This window comes from Neovison vison, chromosome 12 (assembly GCF_020171115.1).
Source record: "Neovison vison isolate M4711 chromosome 12, ASM_NN_V1, whole genome shotgun sequence".
Classification (NCBI taxonomy): Eukaryota; Metazoa; Chordata; class Mammalia; order Carnivora; family Mustelidae; genus Neogale; species Neogale vison.
The window spans coordinates 69,381,021-69,396,380 of record NC_058102.1 but is presented as its reverse complement, the minus strand read 5'-3'; the positions used below and the strand labels follow the sequence as shown (position 1 = coordinate 69,396,380).

Here is a 15,360-nt window from a genome sequence, read left to right as displayed (position 1 = left end):
AAAATAGAATCATTGATAATACTCAATTCAAAAGCATACAGAAAATAAGGAGAAAGACAACACAATAGTTGGGGCAAATAGAAAACAAATATTAATAATTACTTTAAATGTAAACAGTTTAAATGCTCAAAAGACAGAGATTATTGACTTGACAGAAGAACAAGTCTCAACTACATGCTACTTACAAAACATGCATTCTAAATATAAACACACAAATAGATTAAAAGTAAAAGAATGGAAAAAGACTTACCATGCTAACAATAAGAAAAGGAAAGCTGAGATGGTTATATTAATATCAGTAGATTTCTGAACTAAGAATAATGCCATATAATAAATAAATAATAATGCCAATAAAGAAGGTCATTTCATAATGATATAGAGATCAGTTCATTAAGAGGATAGAACAATTTCAAATGTTTGTAAATCTAGTAACTGAGCTTCAAAATATATAAAAGAAAAAAAACTGACAGAACTGCAAAATCAATAAATCCACAATTATAGTTGATTTTAACACCCCTTTCTCAAAAATTGATAGAACAAGTAGACATAAAAGCAGCAAAAAGACTGTAACTTAATGCTAGCAACCAAATTTGACCTGAATTTGACATTTATAAAATACTATATTCAACAACATCAGAATATAAATTCTTTGTAAGTTCACTCAGAACACTTACCAGGTTACACAATATCCTGACTGTAAAACAAGTCTTAATACCTTTAAAAGGACTCAAGTAGTGCAAAGTATATTCTTTGACCATTTTAGAATTTAATTAAAAATTGATAATAAAAACATATCTGGAAAATCACTGTAACTTGCAAATTTGTCAACATTTGGGAACTTCTTATTACACAAAGGTCAAAGAAGAAAGTAAGTGGAAATTAGAAGGTATTTTGAAATGAATGAAAATCCAACATATCAAATTTGTGGGATGCTACTAAAGCTGTACTTAGGGGGAAAAGAGAAAAGGGTATAAAACCAATGATCTCAGACTCCACCTTGAGAGACTAGAGAAAGAAAAGGAAAGGAAACCTAAAGGAGGCAGAAGAAAGTAAACACATATCAGAATGGAAATCAATAAAATAGAAAAGAAAAACAAAAACCACAGAAAACCAATGAAACCAAACACTGGTTGTTTGAGAGGCTCAATAAACTGATGACTCTCTGGCAAGATTGATCAGGAAATGGATAGGAGACATACCTGACCAGTATCAGCAATTAGAAATGTGACATCACTACAGATACTAAAAGAATAATAAAAGAATATTATGAACAACTTTATGACAATGAATCTGACAAAGTAGTTGAAATGGACAAATTATGTGAAAGACACAAATTATCCAAGAAGAAATAGATAACTGGAATATCATGATATCTATTTTCAAGAAATAAAATTTGTAGATTAAAAACCTTCCCCCAAAGAAACTCCAGGCCCAGAATGCTTCACTGATGAATTCTATAAAATATTTAAGAAAAAAGTTACTTCTAGATAAACTCAGCTAGAAAATGAAAAAGGAGGGGATATATCACAACTCATTCTATGAGGCAAGCTTTACCTTATGTCAAAGCAAATACATTACAGGAGAAGAAAACTACAGATCAATACTTTTCACAAACACAGATGTAAATATTTGAAACAAAATTTTAACCAATAAAATTCAGTAATATATCAATATTAAAAGAATAAATATTATGATCAAAGGAGGTTTAAGTGTGTACGGTTGCTTTAACATTAAGAAGAACCATATGATCTTTTTAGTAGATGCATAAAAAGCATTTGACAAAAATCCAATATTCATTCATAATATTCATTGCCACAGTTCAACATTCTGAGTCATGATCCTGTTACTCCTTTGTTTGAAACTTTCCCGTTGCTTCCCATTACCTATTATAAAAATCAAATTCCTCATCCTGGTGTTCAAGGCTCCCTGTGATCACTCCCCAATCTTGGCCCCTAAAACTCTGTTATACCAACTTATGCACTGTTCAGTGGGGCAATGCTATAAAGTGCCTTATATCAACCTGATCCTAGCTTTTTCTGCCTCCTTCACTTTGTTTATACTGCTCCTTTTCTCTAGGCTGGCAGTTCTCAGCCTTGACTGTGCTTTAGAATTACCATGGGTTTAAAAAAAAAATACAATGCTCAATTCTACCACTAGAAATTCTGACTCAAAGAGTCTAGGCTAGGGTCAGGACGTTAAAAACCTCTCAGCTGATTCAACTTTGTAGGTACAATTGAGAACTAGTGCATATCCAAAATTTACTTATCTTTCTTAGATAATTCTACTTAACAACTCTTTCACAAAATTTTCCCAGGTCATCCTGTACTGGGAGAAAATTCTCTAAATGCCTTGATTCTTTATTTGCCTCTATCAATCCTTTTATCTGCAGGTCTTCCTGGTCTGAGTGAAAGTTCTTAAAATCATATTCACAAGTCTTTTTTTTTTTTCCTTTGACTTTTTGCTCCAAATAGATCATCATTCTTAACATACTGGTTAGATATTGAATGAATAATTTCATATAGTGCTTTTAGATGGTTGAGAGAACACTTAATTATTCACTATAGTTGAATGGTAATAGTGGTTGATTTTAGGAAATCTGACCTAAGGGGAAAACAGATTCCTTTATGTCTGACCTTTAAACTGGCTAGTAAGTCCTTTTAGACCTCTCACACTCTGTCGACATGTGTTTATTTCTAATAATTCACAATTCAATCTGTTGTTAAAGCAACAAGAAAAGCAGGATTAAGTAAATGTATAAATGAGTCAGCTCTTTTATTTTAGCTCTCATATCAACTTTCTTCTTGACCAATTCTTTTTTTTTTCAATTTATTTATTTTCAGAAAAACATTATTCATTATTTTTTCACCACACCCAGTGCTCCATGCAAGCCGTGCCCTCTATAATACCCACCACCTGGTACCCCAACCTCCCACCCCCCGGCCACTTCAAACCAATCTGAGGGGTTTGACCAATTCTTTTTGCCATAGATACCAACCACCATAAAAATGGATCAATTTTCCTTCTATTTTGAACTCAAGCACCTAGTAGAAGAGAAAAAAGACACTAAATCCATATGAATGATTTGCCAATAACAAAAAATAGGGTTGACTTTATTTGTAGGGATTATGTAGTGCTGTTTCCTCTGGCATCTTTGAAAAACCAGCATTCCTTCTTTGGTTCCCTAATAAATTACATTGATTTCTTATCATTGCTCAGAACATAAAAGAGTTATATTTCAATAAACTGCTTAAGGTTTTAGATGAAATCAGGAATGTAATATCAGATTAAAACTTCATTTCCTACTGAAGTAAAGTAGTTCCTATTCCAATAAAAGATGTTAAATAGTTCAAATACAATATGTACCTGGATCTAGATTGGCCTACTTCTTCAAGAATCATAGAAAAGTGTTTCCAGGCTTTCTCTGCAGGGGATGAGTGTGAAAGAAGTTTCTTTGAATCACCAAACAAAGATAGGAAGTAATCTTCTCCTTCCCCAGTTACTGGTATCTCAGGAGCAAGGTATGGCAGAGCCTGTCTCTTTGTCATTATGGAGCTGTTGATTCCTTTCAAAGAAACCAAAGAGGAAAGAAACAAAGAGAAGTAAATAAAAGGACATTAAAAAAGAACACAAAGCCAGTATCTTTGTTCTTCCCTTCTACAAAATTATTTTCTTTATGCATTTTACTGTCACTTTCAGACTCAATGAGGATAATTAAAAGCTATACACCAAAGTCTATGAAATAACTAGTGATTATTTTTAGTGACACACGATTCCTAGAGATTATGTCAGTTATCTTAAATTATCAATAACATCATTAGCATAATGACTTTTATTTAATTGATTATTCCATTGTACTAGAAGCATCATAAGTTCTCAAGGAGGTAAATATTTGAGCGTCTCAAATTTGGACATGTTATGTATAAATACAACTTTATTTCATATTAGCCATCCTCCCAAATTACTACCCATAAATTAAAACTGCAAATGAACCCTTGCTAAAAATAATTAGTAATTTTGCTAGGTAAGGACTTGAATTTCCTCTAATCAACTAAAATAGTTTACTAGAAAGAGAGAGTAATGCTTAATCAGTCTCTAGTATCCTCTTGGAAATTTGTTCTTTTAAAATTTTCATTACTAAGGTTTAAATACAAAATAGTTTTTATAATTTTGCATGGAAAGCAGCAGGCTGGATAAATCTAATGATGTGTCTGCAAAGAGTGAGTAACGCTATTGAGAGAGACCCTGATGACGTGGTTAGAACACTATGTCTTGGATTTTATCCCAGCTCTGCTGCTTAGAAAGCCAACTGATTTAAACTTTCTAGTTCTCCATTTTCCTGAACATAAAATAACACAACCTTGTGTAAGGTAATGTGAGGATTGAAGAAAATGTAGATAACTGCCTAGTACAGTGTCTAGTTTTTAATAGGTGTTTAGTAAGTGACAGCAATTATTGTAGTTCACTACAATAGTGTAGTTCACTGTGTCCAAAATCATCAATAGACTGAGACAATCTAGAGTTTGCTTCATATTCTTGTATCTTTAACAAAACCAAAGAAAGGTAAAAGATAGCAATGAATAAACACATAGTTGCTAAAGAGGATTCCTCAAAATATTTTGTTTAGAAGAAATATTTGGAATTAAGTTAGTTCATTCCTAGTCATTTGAGTATTTACTTAATCCTTAAATTCCTTTGGGGAAGGGGATTATATAGTATTCTTTTTGATGGCCTATCTTGAGGGATGAAAACCTTTATATTGTAAAAAGGAAGAAGAAATTAATTTTAGTTCTAGTTGTTATTTCATCTAGAGGAACAAATGGAAAGGAACCAAAGGCAACAAGTTTCAGTGGATCCAGGCATTTATCTACAGAACCTGAACCTACAGTAACTGCAGAAGACTACATATCCCAGCTCAACTCTCATCTTGCAAGGGGAAACCACTATAATTTGTTTTTTTTTCCTAATTCTTGCACAGTTTAATCCAAATATAGAATATATATCATGATGGTACAGGGATAAAGAAGGAAAAATATTCTGTCCCTAGATGTAAGTTGGTATTTTCGCTTTAGAGTGTATGGATTTAGTCATTGCTAAAGGTCACTGTAATCTTAGGAGGCTTCTTTAAAAAGTGTATAGGCATACAAAAAATGAAGCATAGGGAATAATGGCAGTAGATCAAAATCCTACATAACACTGTGTCACAAGTTTAGCAAAATATCAGAAACAAAATGAAATATAGAGAACCAACAGCCAGGCTTAAATATCTACAGAATAATAGAGGAAAATAAAGGCATCAAGTAGTCATGGATGTGTTTATGCAACCAGTTTTGAAACTTGTTGACTGGTAATTACGATACAGACCCCAAATCTAGCGTATTCAATGAGAAGGAGGTGCTTACAGATATATTCATATTCATGACTAATTTTTATTTAGTACTTACTATATGCTAGGTGATTTTCATACATATCTTATTTAATCATTAGACCAGCCCTGTGAAGTTGATATTTTAATCCCTATTTTACACTTGTAGGTGTAATTGGACTCAGGGATACCTAACCTATTATCTCACAGTGTAGAAATATCCTTTAGACAAGTCCTCTGTTTCCAAGACCATGATGTTTTCAGTAAAACATGATTAACATTCCCTTGAAGTTCCCTAACAACATGAGGAACACACTGTGGATATCGCTGAGTGCATTGCTTACACTCAACTGTCGAACCTGAATTTTTCCTATTGTAGTACTGTTTTCATTTTCTTCTCCTCCAAATTCATTAATGTTCTATCTTTCCACCATTTTCTTTTCATTTATTTCGTTTCTTTCTGTTATATGTCTGTTTTATCCTTACTTAAGCTATAAGTCTCCTAGTGGCACAAATACACAAGACATTGCTTAAATCTTTCTGGCAGTGTTCAGAAGAAAGGGAGTTAATACTATACATTAGAATTTTTATCTAGCAATTTCAGAGCATCTAAACCATCAACCCATAAATGATTGTGACAATTCAAGATATTTTAATCATGGGGATGATACATTTGGCCACATGCATTTATATTCCCTGAATATGACTAAGTGTTAGGATCAATGTTGAGCATAATCAGGTTACTCTGTATATGACATTAAGAAATCTGTGTTATTGGAATTCATTCTGACTTCTAGGCATATAAAAATCTATTAAACTACGTGATTTAAAAATCATCTTAAAAAAATTGGTATGGGGTCCCTGGGTAGCTCAGCGGGTTAAAGCCTCTGCCTTCGGCTCAGGTCATGATCCCAGGGTCTTGGGATCGAGCCCCCGTATCGTGCTTTCTGCTCGGCAGGGAGCCTGCTTCCTCCTCTCTCTCTCTTTCTCTGCCTGCCTCTCTGCCTGCTTGTGATCGCTGTCTGTCAAATAAATGAGTGAAATCTTAAAAAAAAAAAAATCGTTACATGTTTTGCTTACCCAAGCTGTTTTCTGATCTGGAAAGTCCCACTCCTGTAGTTTTAGGAGTCTTCTGCCCAATTGTTGATACAGTTAGTCCACTAAAGTGAGGGCTAGACAGAGTGTAATCAAGAGGCATTTCATAGGATAATGACCATGGAAATGACAGCGCTGGATCTGAATTTGCTGTCGAAAAAAAATGTGCTAAAGATCGCGGTGTCATTAGGAGACTGTCTTGGGTATCTTTTCTTCTGTGTACAGAAATTAGTACAGTAAGTAAAGTGAGAAACTAAAAATGAATAGACATGAACATAAGAATCATGAACTATGATTATTACCCAGAGTTCTGCTTTTCAAAGGACTTATGTATCTACATAAGCATAAGGACATCTTGTAGTTGTAGTTTTAACAATCTAAATAAGATGCATAAATGTTAAGAAATGCTTTTATTTACTCTTTTAACTAAAAGTCAATCAGGGTGCTTGGGCTTCTCAGCTGATTTAGTATCTGCCTTCGGCTCAGGTCATGATCTTGGGGTCCTGGGATTGAGTCCCACACTGAAGCCTGCTCAGGGGTAGTCTGCCTCTCCTTCTGTGCTCCCTTTCCCTCTGTTCTCTCTTTATTTAAAAAATAAAAATTAAAAATAAATATCTATCAATTGTTGCTGTAGATGATTTTGAAAAAGGCCAAAAGTAGAAAGAAGAAAAGAAAAATCACCAAAATGCTACCAACCAAAAATTTTACCAAAAAAATCACAAAATGCTACCAACCATTTCATTCAGGTTTTTTTTGCTTAATGTTATGTTAGTCACCATACAGTAAATCATTAGTTTTTGATGTAGTGTTCAATGATTCATTATTTGTGTATAACACCCAAAGCTCATTATAACACATACCCTCCTTAATACCCATCACCCTAACCTCCTCCCCCCAAACTCCTCCCCTCTGAAACCCTCAGATTGTTTCCTGGGGTCCACAGTCTCTCATGATTCATCCCCCTTCTGATTCCCCCCCCCTTCAGTTTTCCCTTCCTTCCCCTAATGTCCTCCATGCTATTCCTTAAGTTCCACATATGAGTGAAATGATGTGATAATTGACTTATGTCACTTAGCATAATCTCCTCTGGTTCCATCCATATCGATGCAAATGGTAGGTATTCATCCCTTCTAATGGTTGAGTGTAATTTCATTGTATATATGAACCATATCTTCTTTATTCATTCATCCAGTGAAGAACATCTTGGCTTCTTCCACAGTTTGGCTCTTTGGACATTGCTGCTATGAACGTTGGGGCGCAGGTGCCCCTTCTTTTCACTACATCTGTATGTTTGGGGTAAATACTAAGTAGTGCAATTGCTGGGCCATAGGGTAGCTCTATTTTTAATTTCTTGGGGAAACTCCATACTGTTTTCCAGAGTGGCTGTACCGGTTTGCATTGCCACCAACAGTGTAAGAAAGTTCCCCTTTCTCCATATCCTCGCCAACATTTGTTGTTTCCTACCTTGTTAATTATAGCCATTCTAACTGGCATGAGGTGGTATCTCATTGTGGTTTTAATTTGAATTTCCCTGATGAAAAGTGACACGGAACATTTTCTCATGTGTCTGTTGACCATTTGGATGTCTTCTTTGGACAAGCATCTGTTCATATCTTCTGTCCATCTTTTTTTTTTTTTTTTAAGATTTAAAGTTTTAAAAAATTTTTTTTATAAACATATGATGTATTTTTATCCCCAGGGGTACAGGTCTGTGAATCGCCAGGTTTACACACTTCATAACACTCACCATAGCACATACCCTCCCCAATGTCCATAACCCCACCACCCTCTCCCTTCCCCCCTCCCCCCAGCAATCCTCAGTTTGTTTTGTGAGATTAAGAGTTTCTTATGGTTTGTCTCCCTCCTGTTCCCATCTTGTTTCATTTATTCCTTTCCTACCCCCTAAGTTCCCCACATTGCTTCACCACTTCCTCATATCAGGGAGATCATATGATAGTTATCTTTCTCTGACTGACTTATTTTGCTCAGCATAATACCCTCTAGTTCCATCCACGTCATCGCAAATGGCAAGATTTCATTTCTTTTGATGGCTCCATAGTATTCCATTGTGTATACATACCACATCTTCTTTATTCATTCATCTGTTGATGGACATCTAGGTTCTTTCCATAGTTTGGCTATTATGGACATTGCTGCTATAAACATTCGGGTGCACGTGCCCCTTCAGACCACTACGTTTGTATCTTTAGGATATATACCCAGTAGTGCAATTGCTGAGTCATAGGGTAGCTCTATTTTCAGTTTTTTGAGGAACCTCCACACTGTTTTCCAGATTGGTTGCACCAGCTTGCATTCCCACCAACAGTGTCAGAGGGTTCAGGGTCAGACAGCCAGCATCTGTCATTTCATGACTTGTTAATTTTAGCCATTCTGACTGGTATGAGGTGGTATCTCATTGTGGTTTTGATTTGTATTTCCCTGATGCCGAGTGATGTGGAGCACTTTTTCATGTGTCTGTTGGCCATCTGGATGTCTTCTTTGCAGAAATGTCTGTTCATGTCCTCTGCCCATTTCTTGATTGGATTCTTTGTTCTTTGGATGTCTTCTGTCCATTTTTTAACTGGATTATTTGTTTTTTGGGTTTTGAGTTTGACAAGTTCTTTATAGATCTTGGATACCAGCCCTTTATCTGTAATGTCATTTGTGAATATCTCCTCTCACTCCATGAGTTGCCTCTTTGTTTTGTTGACTATTTCTTTTGCTGTGCAGAAGCTTTTTATCTTGATGAAGTACAAAAAGTTCATTTTTGCTTTTGTTTCCCTTGCTTTCGGAAATGTGTCATGAAAGAAGTGGCCATGGCAGAGGTCAAAGAGGTTACTGCCTATGTTCTCCTCTTGATGGATTCCTGTCTCACATTGAGGTCTCTCATCCATTTTGAGTTTATCTTTGTGTATGGTGTAAGTGGATGGTCCATTGTCATTCCTCTGTCTGTGGCGGTTCAATTTTCCCAGCACCTATTATTGAAGAGACTGTCTTTTTCTCTTTTCTTTTCTTTTTTAAAAAAATTTTAAAAGATTTTATTCATTTACTTGACAGAGAGAGGGAATGCAAGCAAGGCAAGACTAAGAGGGAGAAGCAGGCTTCCCACCGAACAGGGAGCCCGATGTAGGGCTCAATCCCAGGACTCTGGGATCATGACCTGAGCTGAAGGCAGACGTTTAATGACTGAGCCACCCAGGTGCCCTGAGACTGTCTTTTTTCCATTGGATATTCTTTCCTTCTTTGTCAAAGATTAGTTGACCATAGAGTCAAGTGTTGATTTCTGGGCTCTCTATTCTGTCCCATTGTTCTGTGTACGTTTTTGTGCCAGTCCCATGCTGTCTTGATGATCACAGCTTCGTAAAATAGCTTGAAGTCAAGCATTGTGATGACCCCAACTTTGGTTTTCTTTTTTAACATTCCCCTGGCTATTTGGGGTCTTTTCTGGTTCCATACAAATTTTAGGATTGTTTGTTCCAGCTCTGTGAAAAATGTTGATGGTATTTTGATAGGGATTGCTTTGAAAGTGTAGATTTCTCTGGAAAATATATAGACATTTTAGCAATGTTTATTATTCCAGTCCATGAGCATGGAATGTTTTTCCATCTGTGTCTTCCTCAATTTCTTTCATAAAAAGTTCTTGAGTACAGATTCTTTACCTCTTTGGTTAGATTTATTCCAGGATATCTTATGGTTTTTGGTCCTATTGTAAATGAAATCGACTCCTTAATTTTTCTTTCTACAGTTACATTGTTAGTGTATAGGAAAGCAACTGATTTCTGTGCATTGATTTTGTATCCTGCCACATTACTGAATTGCTGTATGAGTTCTAGTAATTTTGGAGTCTTTTGGGTTTTCCACATAAAGTATCATGTCATCTATGAGGAAGAGAGTTTGACTTCTTCTTTGCCAATTTGGATTCCTTTTATTTCCTTTTGTTCTCTAATGGTTGATGCTAGAACTTCTAGTACTATATTGAACAATAGTGGTGAGAGTGGGGATTTCTGTCCTGTTTCTGACCTGAAGGGAAAAGCTCTCAGCTTTTCCCCATTGAGAATGATATTTGCTGTGGGCTTTTCATAGATGGTTTTTATGAAATTGAGGTATATTCCCTCTATCCCTATACTCTAAAGTGTTTTAATCAATAAAGGATGCAGTATTTTGTCAAATCCTTTTTCTGCATCAATTTGAGAGGATCATATGGTTCTTGTCCTTTTTTTTTTTTTTTTATGTGCTCTAGCATGTTGATTGATTTACGAATGTTGAACCACCCTTGTACCCCAGGAACAAATCCCACCTGGTCGTGATGGATAATCCTTTTAATGTACTGTTGGATTCTATCGGCTAAGGTCTTATTATTTTGTACCCATTTCATCATCAGGGATATCTGTCTGTAATTCTCCTTTTTATGGTGTCTTTGCCTGGTTTTGGAATCAGGGTAATGCTGGCCTCATAGAATGAGTTTGGAAGTTTCTCTTCTGTTTCTATCTTTTGAAACAGCTTCAGAAAAATAGGTATTATTTCATCCTTAAATGTTTGATAAGATTCCCCTGGGAAGCCTTCTGGCCCTGGACTCTTGTTTTTAGGAATTTTTTTGTTTGTTTGTTTGTTTGTTTGTTTTTTAACTGCTTCAGTTTCATCACTCTTTATTGGCCTATTCGGATTGTCTATTTCTTCCTGTTTCAGTCTTGGTAGTTTATAAGTTTCCAGAAAGGAATGTATTTCTTCCAGGTTGCTCAATTTGTTGGCATATAGTTGCTGATAATTTCCAATAATTGTTTCTATTTCCTTGGTGTTAGTCAGGAACTCTCCCCTTTCATTCATGATTTTATTAATTTGGGTCCTCTCTCTTCTTAGTAAGTCTTTCCAGAATTTTATCTTATTAGTTCTTTCAAAGAAGCAGCTTATAGTTTCATTGGTCTGCTCTACTGTTTTTCTGATTTGTATTTCATTGCTCTCTGCTCTAATCTTTATTATTTCTCTTCTCCTGCTTGATTTAGGTTTTATTCGCTATTCTTTCTCCAAGTCCTTTAGGCGTAAGGTTAGCTTGTGCATTCTGGATTTTTCTACTTTTTTGAGTGAGGCTTGGATGGCTATGTATTTCTCCCTTAGGACTGCCTTTCCAGTAACCGATAGATATTGGATCAATGTGTTTTCATTTTAATTGGTTTCCATGAATTGTTTAAGTTCTTTTTTAATTTCCTGGTTGAACCAAACATTCTTCAGCAGGATGGTCTTTAACTTCCATGTGTTTGAATTCCTTCCAATTTTTTTCTTATGATTGAGTGCCAGTTTCAAAACACTGTGGTCTGAAAATACATGGAGAATAATTTCGGTCTTTTGGTATTGGTTGAGACCTGATTTGTGACACAATATATTGTCTATTCCAGAGAAAGTTCCATGTGCATTTGGGAAGAATGAGTATTCTGTTGTTTAGGGTGGAATGTTCTATATGTATCTATGAGGTCCATCTGGTCCAATGTGTCATTCAGAGCTTGTTTCTTTGTTGATCTTCTGCTTAGATGAATCTGTCCATTGCTGAGAGTGGAGTGTTAAGACATCCTACTATTAAAGTATTATTATCAATATCATTCTTTATTTTGGTTAATAGTTGGCTTATGTATTTGGCTGTTCCCATGTTGGGGGGATAGATATTTATAATTGTTAGATCTTGTGGGACAGACCCTTTAAGTGTGATATACTGTCCCTCTACATCTTTTACTACAGTCTTTAGCTTAAAATCTAATTTTTCTGATATGAGACTTGCTATCCCATCTTTATTTTGAGGTTCATTGGTATAAGGTGTTCTCCATCCCTTGACTTTCAACCGTAAGTATCTTTATATTCAAAATGAGTCTCTTGTAGACAGCATATGGATGGGTGATGTATTTTATCTAATTTGCAACCCTGTGATATTCCTCCCTCCATATGTAAGAAATCTCTTCCCCCTAGCTGCTCTCAGAATAGCTTCATTGGGTCTAAGATTTGCAGGTTTTACCCCCTATATGCTGGGATGTTTTTCTGTTCTTATTGATGTCGAGAGGGGTCCTCTCTGCCTCTTGGACACAAATGCTTGTTTCCTTCCCCAGATTTGGGATGTTCTTAGCTACAATTTGTTCAAATATGCCTTCTAATCCTTTCTCTTTCCCCATCCCCTCAGGGATCCCAATAATTCTGATATTGGAATGCTTCATGACATCACTGATCTCTTTAAGTCTGTTCTCCTATGCTTCTAGCTGTTTATTCTAGGCCTCCTCAGCTTCCTTCCTTTATAGCATCTTATCTTCTAGCTCACTAATTCATTCTTCTGCCTCATTACACTGGCTGTCAGGATATACAATTTAGACTGCATCTTGTTCATAGTATTTTTAAGTTTGGCCTGATTAGATCTCATTTCTGCCCTTAGAGATTCTATATTGTCACTAATATTTCTCTTAAGCCTAGATATTGACTTCCTAATTGCTACTCTGAAGTCTATCTCTTACATCTTGGTTTTATTCATAACCATTAGGTCTGTGGCAGAGGCCACAGTCTCTTTTTTTCTTTGTTGGAGGTTCCTCCTCCTACTAACTCTGTGGAGGGGTGGTTGAGGGAATACACAGAGTCCAAAGTATTAACCACGATGTAAGCAAGATGCACCCATTTTATGCAGACCCTAGTGTTGTCTTCCTCTTGTTCTTCCACTCTGTCCTCTGGGGGAAGGGCCTACCATGCTATTACTCAGGCAACCCTACTTGGGGAGAGATGCCCTGCCCCTTTTTAGGGGTTGGCCTCAATGGAAACCATTTTTTTGAGCTTTTTTTCTCTAGTGGCTTTCTGCATCTCTCCTGAGAGCCAGAGCAAAAATAGTCACACCCAAAACTCTGTCCAAGAGGAGACAAGTCATAGTCTGCTCTTCACTGAACCCTCCAAGATATAGTCTCTGTTTCTGTAGGTGCTACTAAAAAAGGCAGACTCCTGCAGTGGTGTGTGCCCACAGCATATCTCCCAGAAGTCAACCCCAGGGTTGGGGCATGTCTCTGCCTTTTGGGCTTCTAAAACTGTGAGTTTCTAGGTTCATATGTGTGTACCTGCAGTTCCTGGGTCCTGTGTGGGGCCTGCTCTCTGCAAATTTGTGCCTCGTTCCCATTGTAGGATGCTCTTGTGCTCCTGTGTTATATCACTTTTGAGGCACCAGCTTATGACAGCTCCTTCCCCCTTCTGTTTATCCTCTGATATCTGCCTGCAGATTCATGACTCCATCCTTAACACCTTGCAACCTGCAGAGATTTTCTCGTTGTAGAGATCCAGATAGATATTCTTACCTCTCAGGCTGATTTCTTGGGTGTTCAGAATGGTTTGGTAGATAGATAGCTAAATTCAGGGGACCAGCTGAAATAGGATCCCTTATTCCTCCACTATCTTGCCTCCTCCACTCCATTCCAGTGTTTCTAACATTTTTTTTTACTCAAAATTGAGACTCTAGAAACCATTTATATACCGCTTTTATTACTTACTATACATTTCCCTTTCCGTTAACTAAAAAAATGGTTATAATTCCTGCTTAATATATTATTGTTTAGTAAACTTTTTCCTTTAATTCCTGCTAACTGATTTTCCTATATTTATAAAAATTCCAGTTAATGTCTACTTTCAAATATATTCTGAAAATTAATTACTTTGAATACAGTATACATGTATATATGTCTGTGCATGTGTGTACGTGTGTGTGTATGTGTGTATATGTACGTTGAGGGGAATATAGAAAAGGAAGAAAACAGACTTAATTTCCAGGTATTATTTTTATAATTAAATCTGACTACAAACACAGGTTTTTCTTTCTTTCTTTTTCAAAAACATAAAAACATCTGTTAACTAGTGTGTATTTAAACAAAGCCTCTAAACTACAACACAATTATTTTACAAGTAACATAATATTCCCATGGCTTGGCTCATGAAAAGATTTATGACAACTCCATTTTATGAGTCACATTGAGACTTAGTTCCCTTAAAGCAATCTGTGTGTATGTGTATGTATATGAGTATTTAACAATTGAATTGTAAACAAAGTCCTGGGGTCCAAAATCCTCTAGCTTTTTGAAAAACTGGATAAATGGCCAGTTCATGTACCCCGTTATTGTGGGCCACTTATTTATCCTCTGTAAGTCAAAAGAATTTTGCCTCCACGGCTTATTTCTATTTTGGTTCTTTATTTTACAGAGTTATTATAAAGATATTTTAGCAAGTCCTCTGGTTTGTTGTTTGTTTTTGTTTTCTAAATATTTCTATAAGGGATCAAGGGCCTGAAGTTTCCAAATCTGCCAAAGTGATGTCAGTCTTAATTTCTTTGTTTACTAAGAGGTATTCATAATCATTTTGTTCTACAATTTGTAAATTCCTTCATCAGAAGTATTATTATCTGGAGAGCTTTGTACTCAAAACCAGACTTCTCTAAATGTACCTCTCAGAGGGCACAGACATCTCAGGCATTTTTTAAAAATATAAATAAATGGCATTGGCTTGAAAATTGTACTACTAGGCCAGTATATATAAAGCTTGAGCATTAGCTATTCTGCTGACACCTAAGCACTCATCTTTGTCAGAAAACCTCTAACCCATGAAAATATACTCTTGAGTAGGATGTGGTAGTTTGTGGAAAGGAGACTAAGAGGTAGATTGTCAAGTTACAATATTTCATCTCTGTCCAACCTGAGACAGGATCATATGACATGATTTCTGACTGACACTAACATAAGCAGGAAATGTACTTTTCTTTTCAAAGTTCCTTACATCTGGGTTTCATTATAAACTGGCTATATCTTTTCAGCATGTTCATTTTAAAAGCTCCAAAGTTTTTTTCTTCCTCCAGTAAAATAATACCATTTCCAAATAATTTAATTCCACAGAAGATTCCTAATAAACCT

The 15,360-nt window shown here is 35.8% G+C and overlaps 1 protein-coding gene across 8 annotated transcripts in view; it reads right to left on the bottom strand.

The window, feature by feature from the left end:
* LMNTD1 (lamin tail domain containing 1) overlaps positions 1 to 15,360 on the bottom strand; it is a 486,089-nt gene that overhangs the window by 44,610 nt on the left and 426,119 nt on the right. For 5 of the 8 annotated variants that reach the window (XM_044228390.1, XM_044228387.1, XM_044228388.1 and 2 more), the window contains 2 exons: positions 6,443 to 6,672; positions 3,364 to 3,562 (listed from right to left, as the gene is read on the bottom strand). In XM_044228390.1, the coding sequence (XP_044084325.1) occupies positions 3,364 to 3,562; positions 6,443 to 6,672 (429 nt within the window). Of the gene's footprint in view, positions 1 to 3,363; positions 3,563 to 6,442; positions 6,673 to 15,360 lie in introns of those variants that run through there. The other 3 variants (XM_044228394.1, XM_044228392.1, XM_044228395.1) reach the window with 2 other exon arrangements.